This window comes from Suricata suricatta, chromosome 4, assembly GCF_006229205.1.
Source record: "Suricata suricatta isolate VVHF042 chromosome 4, meerkat_22Aug2017_6uvM2_HiC, whole genome shotgun sequence".
Lineage (NCBI taxonomy): Eukaryota > Metazoa > Chordata > Mammalia > Carnivora > Herpestidae > Suricata > Suricata suricatta.
This window is the reverse complement of record NC_043703.1, coordinates 108,787,127-108,806,913: the sequence shown is the minus strand read 5'-3', so window position 1 is coordinate 108,806,913 and position 19,787 is coordinate 108,787,127. Positions and strand designations below refer to the sequence as shown.

The 19,787-nt window shown below is 43.9% G+C and overlaps 1 protein-coding gene and 1 long non-coding RNA gene across 3 annotated transcripts; one reads left to right on the top strand and one right to left on the bottom strand.

The window, feature by feature from the left end:
* The first annotated feature begins 1,561 nt into the window (after positions 1 to 1,561).
* On the top strand, positions 1,562 to 7,056 carry LOC115289882. Of its 2 annotated transcripts, none has more exons than XR_003907853.1 (4): positions 1,562 to 1,708; positions 5,684 to 5,787; positions 6,284 to 6,353; positions 6,903 to 7,056. It is a non-coding gene; the product is annotated as an uncharacterized LOC115289882 (long non-coding RNA). The 2 variants fall into 2 exon arrangements; XR_003907854.1 differs by lacking the exon at positions 1,562 to 1,708 and adding an exon at positions 2,722 to 2,911.
* A 5,520-nt stretch (positions 7,057 to 12,576) lies between these two features.
* Positions 12,577 to 19,574, bottom strand: LGALSL (galectin like). The gene is made up of 5 exons (XM_029937472.1): positions 19,517 to 19,574; positions 18,918 to 18,989; positions 18,682 to 18,770; positions 17,843 to 18,020; positions 12,577 to 15,702 (listed from the first exon to the last, which is right to left on the bottom strand). Exons 3-5 carry the CDS (start codon positions 18,735 to 18,737, stop codon positions 15,559 to 15,561), a joined length of 378 nt encoding a protein of 125 aa, XP_029793332.1. The 5' UTR covers positions 18,738 to 18,770; positions 18,918 to 18,989; positions 19,517 to 19,574; the 3' UTR covers positions 12,577 to 15,558.
* Positions 19,575 to 19,787: the final 213 nt, after the last annotated feature.

Below are 19,787 nucleotides of genomic sequence, written 5' to 3'. Positions count from 1 at the left end.
CTCATCTTTTGCAGAGTATGGGTAGTGAGGAGAAGCCCAGAAACTGGAGGGTCTGGCTGTGAGGACAAACATCCACCTCCCAGAATCACAGACAGCCCAGTGGAAGGTGTGTGAAACTACAGAATTCAGTGCCCTCTCTGGTCTCAGCTTCAGTGACACAGGCAGTGGGTTCTGCAATTTGGCCTCCTGACCACCAGGGGGCCATGCACCGTCCCTTACCCACATGGACTACTCAGGACTCTGTTTCAGGGTATGAGTGGGGGCCTCAATACACTTACTAAGGTCTACCCATCCTTCCTATTGTCCCAACCTTATGTCCTCTCAGCATTCATACCCCCACTTTCTGACCCAGTTGAAAGGCTTCTCAGGAACCCTTGTCCTCCCTCTTCATGGGGATGAGTAGTCCTCCCTAAGATACAGAATCCCAGGACCCATGAGTGAGCCATCTCTATAAACCAATGCCTGTTAAGAGCGTGGGCAGTGGGCATGCCTGGCAAAGGTGGCCCTTGCCACCTGTCTTTGGATAACTATGTTATTTTAAGGCACCACAGATGATAAATTTATCTCTGTTCTCTTACAACAGACTTTGTGCTGGAAGCATCTATAGAGCTGAACCATCTACAATGTCTCCAGGAGACTGCTGTATTTGCATACAGCTTTCCACGTTCACTGAGCAGTGCTTCATCTCAACGCTTCTCGTTTGTAGGGCATCTGACTAAACTGACTAGGCCCTTCTCTCTTTCTGTATCTGCTTTCCTTACCCTTGGAGCAAAATTCATTTTCTTGGAGGGCCACCTTCATTACTCTCGAAGCCGGCATAATCCTCAGAAAGCACGGGAAGTATTTGGAGTACCCAACAGCCCCTCCAGCAGCCTTGAACTGCCTCTCCTCTGCTTGTCACACTGCCTCTTCCTGCTCCTGACTTTGCTCCTACAAAGACTCCTAGCCAGAAGGGTATCTGCGTTTCATCTCCACATCTATCTTTGAAAAAAATTTTAACGTTTATTCATTTTTGAGAGACAGAGAGAGACAGAGTGTGAGCAGTGGAAGAGCAGAGAGATAGGGAGACACAGAATCCAAAGCAGGGTTTAGGCTCTGAGCTGTTAGCACAGCGCCTGATGAGGTGCTTGAACCCATGAACCATGAGATTATAAATCAGACGTTTAATCAACTGAGCCACCTAGGCGCCCCTCCACATCTACCTTTGGCAAACTGTAATTTTAAGCATTTGACTTCATCTCCCTAGACCTAAGTTTTCTCATCTGTAAAATGGCAATAGTGGATCATCTCAAGAATGAGTTCTATGCCTTCTGTCAGTTCCCTCTCTCGCTTTATTATGTATGTATGTATTTAATGTTTATTTTTGAGAGAGAGAGAGAGAAAATGCATGAGCAGGGGAGACACAGAGAGGGATGGGGACAGAGGATCTGAACCAGGCTCTGCATTGACATCAGAGAGCCTGACATGGGGCTCGAACTCACCAACTGTGAGATCATGGCCTGAGCTGAGGTCAGAAACTTAACCAGCTGAGCCCCCCAGATGTTCCCCTCTCTCAGTTTAGACCTAGCCTTCCCAGTCTCAGTTCTGCAGGGCCAGTATCTGTCCTTCCAGGCACTTTCTCTGAACTCTTCCCAGGAACCTTCTAGAGGCAGGGCCTCACTCATGGAGTGTGACCCTGCTGGTGGAAACGCCACACCTGCATCAGGGGGTGAGTGGAATTCTGAAGCATGACTCTGTGGTTTCTACTACCCATTGCAAACAGTCAGCCGTGCGGAACTTGCCTGTCTAAGTGGCACTCCTGGCTGTGCCCAGACACTTCGCTTGCAGCAAACTTTGTGCATAAGTAGGAGTTTTCTCTCACATAGGCTGTGGGCGGGGGAGGGTGTTCCCTTTAACCTATTGCTTTGTGAACACAGATCGACTTCACGGTTCACTTTCATGGTGGTGCTTCACAGACAGAGGGGTTTTTTTTGTTTTTTTGTTTTTTGTTTTAAATAAAAGCCTGTGCAGGACGTGACCTCCTGCTCTCCTGACCTAAAAAGGGCTGGGTGCTGTGTTCATTGCTTAACCAGGGATTTACGTTTTGTGGAAAAGAGAAAATCTGATCCTTTTCTCTTCTGGAGCCCTGTGTAGATTGTGGTAGCTTTCTAGAATGGATTTTTAAAAAGTGTGTGCTCTTTGGGGGAGTGAAAATGGAAGCCATTCGGGTGACCAGAAGAGAGCTTGAGACCAGGCAAATGCAAACACGGTGTCATGATCTCACAATTGCAAATGACTAAAAGTTTGCCCAGAAAGATGACTAATCCCAAGCAGGAGCCTTCCCAGTGAGGAAACTTTAAACAAAAACCAAAAAACCCCATAACAAAAAACAAAACAAGACCCAAAACCCCCAAACAACAACAAAAAGATGGGATAATGAGTAAGGCTCTTAGGACTCCCCAGAATTACAGCTGAGCAAGCTCATTAAGGCCTAAGTGGTTGTTTTCCATCTGGCTGTGGCGGCCGGATGTGCTCGGGCGGCTTACCTGGAGTAAGGGTGCCCTGTCACTGCTGTTTTACCAGACACTAATTAATCCCTTCAAACTGTCGCTGGGAGGTGGGTCAGGCGCATAAGCCTCCCCTGAAGAATCACCAAGGCAGCGACTGGGACCCCAGCTCACCTCAGAATGGCCCCAGAGAGCCATTCTGTCTCAGGCCACTCATCACCTTTCCTCAGCTGGTTTTCACTGTGACTTCACAGAAAGCCCTGCCCAGAATCCCAGAAAGCAGTGAGGCACAAAGTCACACCATGGACAAGTCACTTAAGCTCTCTGGACTTGTTTTTCTCCTCTGCCAAATGAGAACCTAGCAAGCTCTGCTATTGAGGTAGCCGCAGAACTGCTAAAGTGAGGTCCAGACTATACAGTATCAGGTGAGGGAGTCTGATTTCTGGGTAGTTCTTTCTTTTTTTTAATGTTTGTTTATTTTTGAGAGACACAGAGTGGAGGAGGGGCAGAGAGAAGGAGAGAGAGAGAGAGAGAGAGAGGGAGACACAGAATCTGAAGCAGGATCCAGGCTCTGAGCTGTCAGCATAGAGCCCAATATAGGGCTTGAACTTACAGACCACAAGATCACGACCTGAGCCGAAGCCAGATGCTTAACTGACTGAGCCACCCAGGGGCCTGTCTGATGTAGTTCTTCTTTTTTTTTTTGTTTTTTAATTTCCATCCAAGTCCGTTAGCATATAGTGCAACAATGATTTCAAGAGTAGATTCCTTGATGCCTCTTAGCCATTCAGCCCGTCCCCCTCCCACAACCCTTTGACAGAGTTCGAACACGACTGTTTGTTGACCTCTCATTACATTCCAGGCCCTAATGCTAAGTGCCATATGGACAGTCTTTTGCTTAATCCTTACAATAATCTTGCAAAGATTTTTGCAGTCCTATATTACAGAACCCCAATCTCTTTGTCCTAATGCCCTTTTCCTTTGCACAGTATATCTTTCTTTTTTAAAGTTTGTTTGTTTGTTTGTTTAGAGAGCATGAGCAGGAGAGGCGCAAAGAGAGAAGGAGACAGAGAATCCCAAGCAGGCTCCACACTGTCAGGGCAGAGCCTGATGTGGGTCTCTAACTCACGAACAGTGAGATCATGACTTGAGTAAAAACCAAGAGTCAGGTACTCAACTGACTGAGCCACTTAGGTGCCCTTCTTTTAATTTTTTATTAACTTAAAACAATTCCAGTTTAGTTAACATACAGTGTTATAATATTTTCAGGTGTACAATGTAGTGATTCAATGATTCTATATGTTTCTCAGTTCTCATCATAAGCGTACTCTTAATCTGCTTCACCTGTTTCCCCCATCCCCCACCCAGCTCCCCTTTGGTAAGCAACTATTTGTTCTCTATAGTTAAGAGTCTGTTTCTTGGTTTCTCCCTCTCTCTCTCTCTCTCTCTCTCTCTCTCTCTCTCTCCCTCCCTCTCCCTCCCTCTCTCTCTCTGTCTTTCTCATTCCTTTGCGCATTCATTTTGTTTCTTAAATTCTATATATGAATAAAATCATATGGTTATTTGTCTTTCTCTGACTGGTTCATTTCACTGAGCATTATACTCTCTAGCTCTATCCATGTTGTTGCAAATGGCAGAATTTCATTTTTTCTAATGGCTGAATTATATTTCATTGTGTGTTTTTTGTATGTGTGTGTTGATGGACACTTAGGCTGCATCCATAATTTGACTTATTGTAAATAATGCTGTAATAAACATAGGAACACATGTATACCTTTGAATTAGTGTTTTTGTATTTTGGGAGTAAATACCCAGCAGTGGTAGGGTAGTTCCATTTTTAACTTTTTAAAAAATATTTGTTTATTTTTGAGAGAGAGACAGAGCATGAGTGGGGGAGGGACAGAGAGCGGAAGACACAGAATCCGAAGCAGGCTCCAGGCTCTGAGCTGTCAGCACAGAGCCTGATGTGGGGCTCGAACTCGCAAACCACAAGATCGTGACCTGAGCTGAAGTTGAAGGCTTAACTGACTGAGCCATGCAAGTGCCCCCATTTTTAACTTTTTGAGGCAACTCCATACTGTTTTCCACAGTGGCTGCACCAGTTTGCACTCCCACCAACAGTGCACAAGGATTCCTATTTCTCCACATCCTCACCAACACTTGCTGTTTCTTGTGTTGTTTTTAGCCATTCTGACTTGTGTGAAGTGATATCTCATTGTAGTTTTGATTTGCATTTCCCTGATGATGAGTGATGTTGAGCATCTTTTCTTGTGTCCATCTTTATATATCTTTTGGAGAAATGTCTGTTCATGTCTTCTGCCCATTTTTAAATTGGATTATTTGTTTTTGGGTATTGATTTATGTAAATTCTTTATATATTTTGGATACTAATTTTTTGTTAGACGTGTCCTTTGCAAATATCTTCTCCAATCCAGTTGGCTATCTTTTAGCTCTGTTGACTGTTTCCTTCACTGTGCTGAAGACTAATTTTAATGGAGTCCTGATAGTTTATTTTTGCTTTTGTTTCCTTTGCCTCAGGAGACATATCTAGAAAACAGTTGCTATGGCCAATGTCAAATAAATTACTGCCAATATTCTCTTCTAGGGTTTGTATAGTTTTAGGTCTCACATTTAAGTCCTGAATCCATTTGGAGTTTATTTTTGTGTATGGTGTAAGAAAGTGGTCCAATTTCATTCTTTTGCATGTAGCTATCCAGTTCTCCCAGCACTATTTGTTGAAGAGCCTATCTTTTTCCCCATTGCATGTTATTTCCTCCTTTATCAAAGATTGATTTATCATGTAAATGTGCGTTTATTCCTGGGCTTTCTATACTATTCCATTGATTGATGTCCTTTGCACAAGATTTCTGAGTAGAGAGGAAGTGATTTCTCTCCAAGATTTTTTCAAATACAAGGCAGGCACCTCAGTTACAGAGCCCCAGACAAGACTTCAGATGACTGCAGCCCTGGCTGATGGCCTAATTGGAACATCACCAGAGACCCTGAGTCAGAACTACCCAGTTAAGCTGTTGCTAAATTCCTGAACAATAGGAACTGTGTGAGACAATACATGTTTACTGATGTTTCAAGCCTCTAAATTTTGGGATAATTTGTTGCAAAGCAATAGAAAACTTATACAACCTCTTGGCTACCATGGATTCATCCAACAGACATTTCTTTGTTATTAATTTCTCCAGCTAAATGCTTGAAATGCAGCAGTGAACAAGATTAGCATGGCACCTTCCCTGATGGAAATGATCATCTAGCAGGAAAGATGGATGTTAAGCAGGCAAACAGATAAGTGAGCATTGAGAAGGGGGCAACGTCTTTCAAATTAAGTTGTTGGGGAAGTTGAAGAAGAGACATTAAACCCGAGTCTTGAGGACAGAGAGCAGAGAACCAGGAGATTCTGGGATTCCCCCGCCCTCCCGGTTTTGATGTCCTCACTCTTTGCTGCCTTGAGTTGCTTTGGAAATGAGGCAAAGTGTTAAAGAAAGTAGCACAGGAAACGATAGAGAGTTCTTAATTTTCTTGGAGCCTGAGTCTCCCCTATTGGGAAAGTTGCCTTTTAAAAGCCCCTTTGGAGAGCTGGTACAGACCAAATAGCTCTGCGGAAGGAAGGGAATTGGGGAGATGCAGAAACTACCTAGAGAGGGCTGGAGAGGGCTAGAAGTTAAAGAGGACTGAGGGAGAAAAAAAAGTCTGCGAAGCATTTTTATTCCTTTGTTTTCTGAGTCGTGTGTGATAAAAGGCTCTTCTTTTCACGCAATGACCAATAAATTATCTGGTTCCCTAAGGCTTTCTGGAAGAGGCTGGCTTTTTGAGGATCTGAGAAAGTGTTGGGTACTCCCTCAATATTGGCATCAGGTCAGTCACGGGAGACAGCCACTTATGGGTTAGATGAATACATAAACACAATGGTGTTAGTCATAAAAATAAAGGCTTCTGACCACCACTGCAATTCTGAGAGGGACAGCCATGCTCCTGACACTGTTTTGTGGCATCTGGGGGACTGTTGACAGCTGGGCAGAGGCTGCTGAAGACTAGGGCCCAGGCAGGTTGCCCACACGGCTGCCAGCATTGAGCACCATGCCTGGGACAACGAGGCTCGTGGCAAATGCCAGTGGATACACCCGGGCATGCTGCCTATGCTGCCGCTACCTTCCTCCTCAGCGCTCTGCGGTGTGGGGTTCACAGAGAAGCGGGGTGTTTATTGCAGCCCCTTGTTTTAGGGTTCAGATATAGCTCCGCTGAGATGGGCCTGGGACAGTGTGAGTGACAACACGGAAGTGACTGAAAGGTATCACCCTCTCCTGAAGCTTGCCTGCCTTCCTAGAACAGACTGCCTGTGGACTCATTCACTCACCCCTGCTGGGTGTTCTTCCGCGGGGACACTCTGCTCTCTTCCATGAATAGGCCTTCAGAAAGCCCAGCCTTCCCTGGATTTGAGGATGAACGCGCCTGAGGTTCCAACAGGAAATTCTGCCACCTGCAACATTCCCTGAGCGTCTAGATGACACAGAAGCCCAGCACGGTCTGATGTTCTAGACTTGCGCTGGCCAATACGGTAGACACTAACCACATTTGTGGCTATTTAAAGTTAATTAAAATAAAAACTCAATTCCTTGTTGCCACTAGCCACATTTTAAGTGCTTAACAGCCACACGTGGCTAGTGGCTATTATATTGGACAATACAGATTATAGACTCTTTCCAATGCCCCGGAAGTTTTACTGGACAGCCCTGGCTAGAGCCAGAGCTCATAAAATGGATTCTGCTATCAAGAAGCTGGCTATCATGCATATACAAGAAACCTGTTTAGTCGGGCTAAATGGTGAAGTCTGTCACACATGGAGTGTCAGCGATGGAAGCTTAACAACAAAATTTCCCTTGGAAAAAATCCCTTAGGAAGGGGTCACTTTGGAGGCTAGTTCTCGGTAAATGCAACACTGCAGTTCTTTGTTCAGTGTTGGAGAAGATCTTTGGTCCTTTGGTGGATTACCAGAAGGAGAATCTGGTTTGTAGTTAGGAACAATGGGCAGGAAAAATCAATGGTATCTTTAGACGTGGGCCCAACATTGTAGGGACCTTAGCGGGCTCTGCTGAGTCCCAGGAAGCACAATCACAGAAGGCACCTCTGGGTCACATCCCTACTCTCAGGCTCTTTGCTCTTCCAGTGGGATGACAGGTGGAGTTGCCCATAGAATTTAACGGTTCTTTTCTATACAAGGTGTCTTTATTTTTGCTTTGTTTTGTATTTTGGTCCAAATATGTGGGGCTGAAGTCGAGTACATGAAACACATCTATATGATTTCTCCATAGATACTCTATGAAGGAGCCCTTTCTTTGCTAGAGGCTTCATAGAATGGAAGGATCGTCTCTCTACCAGAGACCCATGTGTTTTGTAATTAAAAAATACCAAATTCCTCCTTGAACTTGCTTTGGAAGAAAAAAATTTTTAACGTTTATTCATTTCTGAGAGACAGAGATAGAGTGAGAGGGGATGGGGCAGAGAGAGAGGGAGACACATAATCTGAAGCAGACTCCAGGCTCTGAGCTGACAGCACAGAGCCAGATGTGGGTTTGAACCCACGAACTGTGAGATCATGATTTAAGCCAAAGTCGGACGTGTCGTCAACTGACTCACCCAGACTCACTCTCCTTGAACTTGCCTTGGGAGACCAGAAGTTCAACTATACCACTGAACTTTGGAAAACATAACACTGGCCCTCAGCTCACACCCACGGGTGGGATGTACGGGGGCGGGGTGTGTGTGTGTGTGTGTGTGTGTGTGTGTGTGTGTGTGTGTGTAGCACAGAGGTGTGAAGGGCATTCGGGCCCTTGGAAGCCCAGTTGAAGTCCTCTGGAACCAGACGCCCTCCTGGGTCACCCTGGCAAGCCCTGCCCCCTGGAACATGTAATGTGTGCCCACTCAGACTGGCTCTATTTGCTGACATTTCTCTTTACATACATTTTACATGTACATGACCATCTTTCCAGTTAGATCATAAGCTCTTCAAGGGTAGATGACGTCTGTCCTTTCTCTCTGTAACCCCCAGTGTCCAACATGGAGCCTTCATATAAAAGTGCTCCATTTAATCTCAGCTTCACTTCATTAGCATCCAGTTATGAGGGATTCTCTTACAAAAGAGAGGAACTATGGGCATGAATAACTATACAGACATGCTTTAAGAGCACAAACTGTATAAAAGCATTTGTCCTTTCAACTTAGCAAGCTGAATTTTCAAAAAGCACTTACGTCATTTCAAAGTTGTTGAGGATTGCCAGGGGAGTCCCAAGTCAAGAATTTACATTGCTTAGAAAAGCAAAGAGAATGAATGTTAGCTGCCTTAACCCCCAAACTGTGAGGTAACCTCAATATTTGATTTTAATCAGGGTCTTATGGGAACAGGTCTCTTTCTAACTTCCTCAAATAAAAACATTGGACTTCTCCATACTGTGTGAGTTTTTTGTTTATTTAAAGATTTAAAAAATGTAGGGTAGGGGAGCCTGGGTGGCTCAGTTGGTTGAGCGTCTGACTCTTGATTTCAGCTCCAGTCATGATCCCAGGGTCATGGGATTGAGCCCCATGTGGGGCTCCAGGCTGAGTGTGGAGCCTGCTTGGAATTCTCTCTCTCTCTCTCTCTCTCTCTCTCTCTCTCTCTCTCTCTCTCACTCCCCCATTCTGCCCCCCATACTTGTGTGTGTGCTCTCTCTCTCAAGTCAAAAAAACAACGTAGGATAAATGAATGGTGAATTAGCATCTTAGAGTAACAAACAGACCACACTACTTCATGAAGATTCTCATTAAAAGAACTGTTTTCATAGTTCTTTATCTTTTTGTTCATGTCTTTTTTATTCACTTTTTAATGTAACATGAAAAATCATTTTATGTTGAACTAAAGATTATTTTCACTGCATTAGGAGAAACCCATGCTTCTAATATTGGAACAAATGTAATAATTCAGCATAAAAAAGCTCTCATTATATATTACAAACATCATCTTAAATATTGCCTAATACACAGCTAACTTTGGATAGATTTTAAATAAAATAGACTTCAATGAAACAATATTAAAAGCTTGTTCTGAGGGATTAGACACAGTCTCAAACACTAGCACTTTTCTTACTGTTTTACAACGTTGTGGAGAATTGTTACAGGAATTGGTATCATGATTATTTTCACTCTGGCTTTATCAAGTGTGACAAATGTTTTACTCCTGCACAAACTGCTGTTACCTCTGGCTCTCCAAACACGATGACACAAGTGTCATTATTTCCATTTCTTACAGGAGGCAAAGTAAAGCAGGACGTTTAAAGTGTCCACTTGAACTGGTGACTGAAAGTCAGTGTGATATTTGGAACGTTCTTAATTTGATAACTGTGTCTAGCACTTAGTGCTGCAACGCAGGTTACTCAATTTACCAATGTATTTCAACAATTAAAACAATTTTTCCCCTCTTTCAAAAAAAGTAAATAAACTATCTACCTAAGCTTACACAAGGAATCCCTTAGGCCGTGGGGCCCCATTCTCACCTCTCACCATGGACTCACTGCTTCTCTCCCTCCTGTTCCCAGACCAGCAGTTTAGGTAAGCTTTGATTATTTTCATCTATCAGTTTAGACCTAATGACAGAATACTGACAGAGAGGGAGTTGCTGGGGTCATTACAAACGTTTGCTACTGTTCTTACTCATGAGACCTTGGAAGGCCCCCAAAACCTCACATCATCCCCAAGGGCTATGGCTGACTTGCTGATTCTCAAGAGCCTATTATTTAGGGACCGTCTGTGTTGCCCTTTCAAACAATGATGTCTCCTTACTTCTGTGTTTTCCTACCTGGTCACCATCTTTTCCAGGGAGATGCAGGTGTATCAAAGCAAGAGAAAGCATCAGTGGCTATTTCTTCCCCTTCTGTCTTGGCTGAGTATTGTTTTGGCATCTTGTAAACACCAATTTTACTTAATTATTTAGTGTTTGTCTTGCAAGGCAGTTCTTGGCCTTGTGCAGGAGACTTTTTTTTTTTCTTAAGGGAAGAATCATTGTGAAATTAACATGGTGGTTAGTAAGCAAGGCATGCACACAGTGTCGTGTACCAACTTCCCAGCATTTTCTTGTGAAAGGAAGACTCTAAATTTATTTCCAAAATGCCAGGAACAGCTCATTTGGGCCATTACTACTTGCCCTCTGCCCTCTTTCAAGTTATAAGCCACTCTGTATTTGTCTTAGGAACAACTGGATCCCACCCTGGCAATTCTCCAATGAATAACTGATTGAAATAGCTACCAGTAAGGAAGGCAGGCTTCCCCCAGAACCTCAGTCTTTCTCAGAGCATCCCCTGCTTAAAACAAGTGTCCGTCCTGAGGTCCTAAGCCAACCCAAATAAGGAAGATTTCTATAAAACTTGGTTGAAAGGCACTTTGTTTTACTTCAGTGTCTTATATCTGAGGTAGGGGCAGAGTGAGGAAAGGGGAGGTGAAATCAGGGATGTTGGCACACAGCGGTAGAACTATAATGACAGTTGCATGATTTGGGGGTGGGGGAATGCAAGGATGTCCCTGCATTGAATGCAGTTTTCACATGAAGATATGCACAGATCAGAGTATCACAGCCCCATACAATCCAACAGTTGGATTAGGTGAATGTTTATGGAATTCACCAAGGCAGAGCTGCTTAATTTTAGATCCAGGATGTTTCTTAAACTGATAACACTCAGGATGTTTCCTAAAAATACAAACTCTTGGGGACCAACTCCAGATCTTTTGAAACAATCTCCAGGGCTGAGGCTGAACTTCTGCCTTTAAGCAGGCTTTCTGGGTGATTTGTAAGCACACTGAAGTTTAAAGCTATCAGAAATTTTCATCAGTTTTACTCATTGATATATTATCCAAGTGCCTAGAACAGCAACTGACCCAGCTCAATAAATACCCCGTTGCATGAATGAAGACCTTCGCTGTTTGAGGCACTTAGAGGCTCCAATTATAGCTACCTTCCACATCATCTAATCCACAATGCTGTCGCAAAGCAAGTACAATGTCATATTCCACAAGGGATCTTCCTAGCTAGGCCGTGGAGCAGGGAAGATCCTCAATCTCTGCCCAACAGTGTCAGCAAACTGTCCCCACCTAAACAGGTGCCCATATAGGTGTCTCCCTGCTTATACTTTACTGCAAAAGCTGTGAGAGAGTCCTGCCTCTGTACAGCTTTTGGTTCTTTGAAAAATAAAAATGGGAAAAGGATTAATACAAACATTTAAGGCATAAGTAGGACGCTAGGTCCAGCCTGTGAGTAAATATCTCTCTGCTCACCTCCCAAACTGAAGCTAGGCAAACTTCTATAAGCCATAGTTTTATTTGTAGGCAGAATAGCCAAGGAATCAAGTTTCCTTCCTAATCGTTCAAACCACAGGAAAGAGAAGACATGGGTATGCAGTCTTGCTTTTGTATATACATTGTGCTAAAACTATATTTAATGATTTATTAAGAACCCACTGCATCCTTAACAGACAGATGGATAAAGAAATCGGTACATCTATACAATAGAACACTACTCAGCAATAAAAACTATTGATACACGCACCACACGAATCTCAAATGCATTATGCAAATGGGAAAAAGCCGACCTCAAAAGATTATGTGCTGCTTGATTTTCTTTCTAGGACACTCAGGAAAAGGCAAAGCTATAGGGAGGAGACAGGGAACAGTGGCTGCCTGACTAGGAGTAGGAATGGGGCATAAATTTAACTATTAAAGGACAGCAAAGGGAATTTTGGGGGTGATGGAACAATTCTGTGTCCTGATGGAGGTGTTGGTTACAGAAATCTATGCAAGTGTTAAAACCCAGGGAATTGCACATCAATAAAGTGAACTTACTGTATATAAATTACACTTCAAGAACACCCACTGTACACACAACATAAACTCATTAGGTCTCTGAGGCACTTTCTGTCCCTTGATCAGTTTATCAAGGTGGGAAAACATGTGAACAAGGTCTTGGAGTATATATCAAAGTGAGAGAACACTGTTATACCTTTTGGTTTATACTAAGTACATCATATCTGGTGCCAACTTCAGCATGTTACAAACTAGAAGCCATTTTGTAGAAAATTCCTTTATTATAGTGCAAATAACTTTCAGCAGTGACATAACATAGGAACACATTTAGCAACACTGTACACCACGCAGTAAATAAGAAAGTGTTTCTTTGAAAATATGTCATCAGAAGAACATTATTTCTACATTAATGCCAGAAAATGCCAAGGCTGTTTCTCTCAAGGCAACAGGGCTCCCTCCCTCTTTTTGGATATATATTTTTTTAATACAAATGAAAGGATTTGCCATTTTAACAAGTCACCATCAATTCCAAGAGTGATCTTGTAGAGGTTTTGAACTGAGGTTGGCAAGATTTGAAATGGGGTTTCAAATTTTAAAAAAATAGTATTTTTAAGACAATTCTGGGATGGCCCAGAAAGAAGAAGTCACTTCTATTAATTTTTAAGTAGATACACACATTCAATTTTGATGCAGAAATGGACAGATTGTCTAAAGCCTGCCTTTTATTCCCCCAGAGACTGATTGTTATTTATATTCCTTGGTTTTGGTCATACTGCAAAATTAGGGCTCTGGTCAGAAATAACTCCTTACATACCCAAGTGCTTTCCTGTGAAGCTTTAAATTGCACTTTCCACCCTGAATTCCCACCTTAGACCTCACATGTCAATGAGAGGCAAGAACACGGTTTCCAGTTTATAGCTAATGATTATCACAGCCCCCCCCCCCCCGCTAATTTTGCTATACCTGAATCAAACCATCACATCATTTAGATCGATTCCAATATGCTTAACCAAGAGGTTCCCACTGGCCTCCCAGAGAAAGGAAGGGTTAACAGTGTATCTTCACACTAAGCTGCCTAAGGGCTTGGCCGATAAGCAGTTAGCTGATAGGTAGAGGGAACAGTGTCACTTCCAATCAACCACACGCCCAGCTCCTCTGGTTTCTGCTGAATTATGCAGTGCATGGGGATGGACAGCCACTCAAAGGAAACCTCCCGTGGGGGGCTTCCACCAAAAGCCCAACAAATATAGTTCAGGGTGCCCTCTAAGTGTCTGTACAAACACTCCTCAAAATCTAGTGGCCTTCTAAGCCACGAGAAGTTAATCGCCAGCTTGAAAATACCTGGAGCCACAGAACAGCCCTCTTGGCTGAATATGGCTGATTAAGTCAGCTGGTACCTAAAGCTCAATGCTCAGCCAGTCGTGGTGGATAGAGTATCTTCTTATATAACGCAATGGAACTGTGCTAAACAGCTTCAAAGTTGAGAACCCAAATACATCACCTATGAAAAATTCACAATTTTAGGTTGCTTTTTCTTCGACTTTGGTACTGAAACACTGTCTACATTCTCGACACGTGGAAATGACATGGCCACTCCCGTATCTCTGCATGTTGTGTACAAAAAACTCCAAAGCAAAGCAGGGCAAGGAACGTGTCATAACATGATGCAGTATGCTGTACAAACAAAACCTAAATTATATATAAATACACCCCCACCCCAGCATCCCTCTGTTCTCCCCACTACCTGACCAAAGCAATGCCAAGGGTCCTTCTCTCCTGGGCCAATGCAGTGTGTGAAGTCCAGCGCCAGGACTCCAACCATCCCTTGCCGTGTGGGGACATTTACATGTACTGCAAGCTCCTCCTGATGATGCCTTACTGTCCTCCTGATGATGCACGGAAACTCCTCCAGCTTAATTGGAAGCATTCGTATTATTGGCTGGGCTCAAGAGACCTGGACTTGTGGGAGTTAACCTTCCAGATAAACTAATTGGATCATTTCCTAATCTGGACCCCTCTTACCCTAATGTCTCAGCACAGCCAACACAGTAGGAAGCATCCTCCTCTCTGAAGCTCCAAAGGCATTGCTTAGGGACATTGGTGAGGGTCACATAAGAAAAGTAACACAATGAGCTAACAGCTTGAGTTGACATAAATTACTTCCAAGTAAGGTATTTGGGGCCACTTGCTTCTGCTTTACATTGCATTCCAGAATGATTTTCATAGTATACTTTTAAAAGTTTATATAACAGTTATTTTAAAAATCGTCTATGCAATCACCTGTTACATGTTTTCAATTAGTTTAATAACAACTTAATGAGCTGTTATAAAGACCTAGGTAAAAGTAGTTAGTCTTAAGGAAGCCAATACTGTGCTAATTCACAGTAAGGAGAAAAAGTCATGTAAATAGAATTTATGTAATTGTCGATTACTTGGAAAGCAGTTTTATCGAAATGTTGCCAAGTTTTCCCAAAAGCACTTACAGCAATTTATATCAAGAGATCCTAAGTTTAGGGGTATGGAAGATACAATTCTTTCATGATTGTAATATGTAATTTTCCCCTTTGGACCTAAGATATTTGTACATTCAAAAGTTCAAAACTTGTTTTTGAGACATTAATCATTCCCTAATACATACATTGAGTATAAATAAATAACTCCGAGAAAGTTTTCAAAATCTGAATTAACATTATGTTGTGCAAAACAAAAAACAAACAACAAAAAAAAACAAGAAAAAAACCAAAAAACAAAACCAACCAAACCTTGAACAACCTACATTCTATGTAAATACCCTGACTAAAATGTTGGTTGTGCTACACAATCCCACTTCAGTGCAGAAATGAGTTGGTTTTGGTGTACCGTCTTTGTTGGTGGTGGTGTTTTAGGTCTTTAGCACTTTTGTTTCTAAGTATCACTTTGTTTTGAAAAGATGAGTAACTTGCTACCAAATCACAAATTATCACAAATCCATGTCAGTTTAGTCTGAAGAAAATCCAGCATAAATGTATTACTTGGTTCTGGAAATAATGGCTCGGTGTCTTTGTTCTGACGGCTTCCTAAGGGCAAACCACAGTCTGAAGTTTTCGTTTTGGGTCTAAACTGCACAGGAAGAAGAGACTGGGAAGCTTGCTTTTTGTTTTCGTTGTAAGTCTCCAGATCTCGCTAGGACACTTCTTCTAGACCGACAGTCAGACAGTCGTGGCACCTGATCCTATTTGAAACAGAGGTGGCTTAAACAGTGTCAGCCAAGCTTAGTGATCTGGAGGTCCCCATTTATCTTTATGGTGTCGATTGCAGATAACGTTTGAATGCGGTGGTAAAAATCAAAAAGTTGGTGTCCATCCACAAACACTCGGAAACGTGGGTGCTCACAAAGGATTTCCACCTGGAAGAAACAACATCATTATCTCACTTCACAGTTTCACTGAACACTGCTGGGGAAAACAAATAATACCTCATTTTAGAGAAAGGCACCACCTTCAGTGGTTCTCAAGCATCGGAGTGCACTGGACTCCCTAGAGAAGGCTTGTTACAACACAGATCGCTGGACTCCACCCCACAAGTTATCCATTCAGTAGGTCGAGGGTAAGATCTACGAATCTGCATTCCATCAAATTCCAACACGATGTGGACATTGCTGGAATGAGGAACACACTTTGTGAACCACTGCTCTACACTATTCAATAGCCTTTAAAGATTTACTCATGCTTTAATTTCTCCTTTCTTCTAGTACTCTGGAAAGGAACATAAAGTAGCATATGTTCTTTTATATGGCATATAATACCTCCATGGTCATCCCCTGAGAAATTTTTTTCTTTTTAAAAAAATATTTAATTTTGAGAGAGAGTACAAGCAAGAGAGGGAGGGGCAGAGAGAGAGGGAGACAGAAGATCCAAAGGAGGCTCGGTGCTGACAGCAGAGAGCCTGATGAGGGGCTCAAACTCATGAACTGTGAGGCCATGACCGGAGCTGAAGTCAGATGTTTAACTGTTGAGGGCACCTAGGTGCCCCCAGCCCCTGAAGAATTCTGTCCCAGCCTCAGAGAAGACCCGAACAAAGCAGAACTGGTACCCCCTTAGTAGCATGTAATAACAGTCTAGACACTCAAACATGGTAAACACTACAGCAAAGAGGAGGTAATTACCACTGGACGATGTGTAATTAACAAGGCTTTGTTAAGCCAAACAGAAATGCTGATTCCATTCGGCAAAAGCTTTTCCTTCCTCTTTTCCTCAAGTAATTCACCATACATTTTAATCACTGGTTCTGTGCTATGTATTTATTAAAAGCATTGGTGGCTATCATGAGACTTCATATGTAAAATTAGTCACATTTAATACATATTATTACTAAAATTGTATCACCAAGAAGGGCCGATTTCATTTCAATTTGGCTGCTGGGGAGCATTATACTCTTGGCAGTCAGAAGCTCTGGGTTACTCATACTCATGAGCTATGAATTAAGATTCATCATTGAGAAACTGTCACAGTCAAAAAAAAAAAACCTGTCACTGTCAAGAGAAGGAGCCTAAGGGGTCATTACCTTTCTAGAGAGGGGGGAGGGTATGGATCATGGATAGGGGTGCCTTATCCAGACTATGAATAGAACGGCAACAATCTTGATTCTATCACTGATATAGACATCGTGGATTCTTACTCCCCCCACCAGATGGGAAGATGAGAAGGAAAATGATTACTTCTTTATAAGGCCCTTGTAAATTTCTAGATGAAGATTAAGGAGAGCTGTGTGTTTATTAGGCTTATATGCAACATGGAGCTTTTAACTGAGTTGTCATTACTGTGATGTATGTTAACAAGCTGTATGCAGACAACTTCATCACCAGGCCCAACAGTTCAGTAAATCCTTTCCTAACACGTTACCCACACTACTTGCTTCTCTTGGCATTGGCCTTCATAGGCTAATATTCCTTGGTTGGATGGGAAGTGTGGACTGTGCTTCCTGCCCCCTCGATAGTGGTGAGCCAAATAATATTCATCTAGGCCCAAGGGAAGGAGTCTGTCAGCCATACAGCCTGTGACAATAAAATAGACTAAGGCTACTTAACCAGAGGGAGAAACAAGGACCAGGTCTCACAGGCAAAAGCAACAAGAAACAATGAAAAGATCATCCCTATATTTTTTAAAAAGTCACAACCAATAAGGCTTACTGCTCCTTACAGGTTGAGGAAAATTCTAGCACTTATTATTATTTATTAATCAGACATTTGGGGGCCATACAGATTATGTGCCCAGTACTAGGTTGAGTACTACATAGAAAAGTATTCATTCTTAGCCATCCGGACATGGGTGTATTTACTAAATGGATTGGCTAAACAGAGCCACGAGCTAGTATGGTATTAATTCCTATCAGCAAACAGAGCTCTTTTCATCTTTTTTTCACCACCAGGTGACAAATTTCCTGGACATGCAAAAATTCTGGCTGCTTAAAGCGTTCTTGGCATGCACTGCAAGAGAAGAGCATCGTCACCCTGCCAGCGGTTAGAGCTGAGGCACTCGAGTACTCACCCTGAATGGCTGGTCTGGGATGAATGGAAAGTAAGGGATTGCCGACTGTTCTTCACCTCTTTCCCCAGATATACAAGAATTTCTGAGTAGCTGCCGGTCTGTGAACACAGCTTTGAGTTCAATTGCCACATCGGCGGGAGGGTCTTCAGAGTCACCACAGGTCAAGCTGATGGCAAAGCTGAACAGAAAATCACCTCGTTCATTCAGTGTTGGATATAACAACACGTGTCAATGACCCAGGCCCCCATAGTTGCTCCTTCCTCTCAGGAGGCGTTTGCTTTTAATGGGCCACTTCTTACACAGGGAATTAGACTATGTACAGAGAAGGAGGATTACAATCAAGTCAGGCATTTTGATACGTAAAGGAGGCTTTGGTAAAAACTTTGGCAGAGTTGCAAAAGAACTTATATTAGAAGTTTCAGGTACCTCAAACCACCCACACATCTGTATCTTAATCCATTTCACACTTCTCAGAAACAGCCCCAGAAACTGACCAGGGGAAATAATATCTTGTAAAGTTTGCTTGCCCTTTATATTGATAGATCTTGCTCCAAGCACCATGTTTAAAAACCCTTAAAAAAATCCTTTGGCCTCCCTAGGGTCAAGGAGAATATGATGTGGGCCTATATTTATAATCTCTGCTATAAATAGCGGTCTGAAGAAATGATGGCTAGGATTCATACACATTCTTTTCATGGGAACATGGTAGTTTCCTGGCACTTCCAACTAGCAACACTGGCCACAGGGACAGGAGGAGGAGCAAAAAACCACAACAAGAGTGGGCACCGCCTTGTAGCTGCCTGATAAGCCTTCTGGGGGACAAGGACTCTCTGTCTTACCTCTCTGGGTTGAGGTCTACGATGCCCATCACCAACACCTTCTTGCCTGGTCTCATGCCACCTTTAATGTGCCCACAAAATGGAACTATCTGCAAAGGACGACAGGAGAAGCAGGAAGTTTACAGTATGCATGGGAAGAGCCAAGCCCTCAGATCCTGAGGACCTGACCCTTTGGAAAATGGAGTTAGAAAAAGGGTAACAGGCAGAGACACAGAGCACAGAACTAAATCACTTACCAGTCGTGGGAAGTACACGTCGGCTTGAACTGGAGAGCCCAAGGAGTTGTTTAAGTGCCCATCATCTAGTTTCTAAAAATAGAAGCACACAGATTGGCTTTCCAAAGGCTCTAGTTTTCGGGGGCAGGGGCTGCAGGGGGGAAGGGGAAGGAGTGGGGCAGAACCTACACAAATCTGGTTGAATCCAGCAGTCTTCGCAGGACCAGCCAGCGGCTGCAGATGCTGCCACCTCACAGCCCATTGAATAATCGCAGACAGCCCCGGAACAAAACCCGTCCTTCCCACCTGGTAGCTAAGCTTCTGAAAATCCCCAGACCTTCACATCTAGATCAAAATCCAGGTCGAGGCACACCGGGGAGCCAGAGCCCGGCGGCGGTGGAAGACAGGCCCCTCTTCAAATGCAAACGCCTCTGGACCCGCTGTCGCCCAGGCCTGTCCCGAAGGACGTGGCTGCAGTGCAGGGCCGCGCTCAACTTCTCTCGGGAGCCCCCGAGCCAGACCCATTTCCAAGGGGGAATCCCCGGGACTTCCGAGGCGCCCGCGGGGCGCGCGCCCCAGACACACACACGCGCACACTCACACGTGCAACATGCACACACCTGGCTGCCAGCTGCACAGCATCGAGGGGGCTGTCGGTCACCCCCATGCCGCCGTCCGTCCGCCCCCACTCACGTTCCCTCGGGTGCAGCCGTGGCGCCCCGCCCGCCCCCCAGGCCTGCGGCTCACAGCCGGCGCTAGTTAACAGGTACCGGGCGCCTTCCCACGCCGGGGGCGCCGGGCTGGGCCTCAGCCTCCTCGCCGCCGCAGCCAGGCTGAGCAGGCGGCGGCGTGCGGGCCGCGGGAAGGGGGCGCCTCGCGTGCACCCCTCCG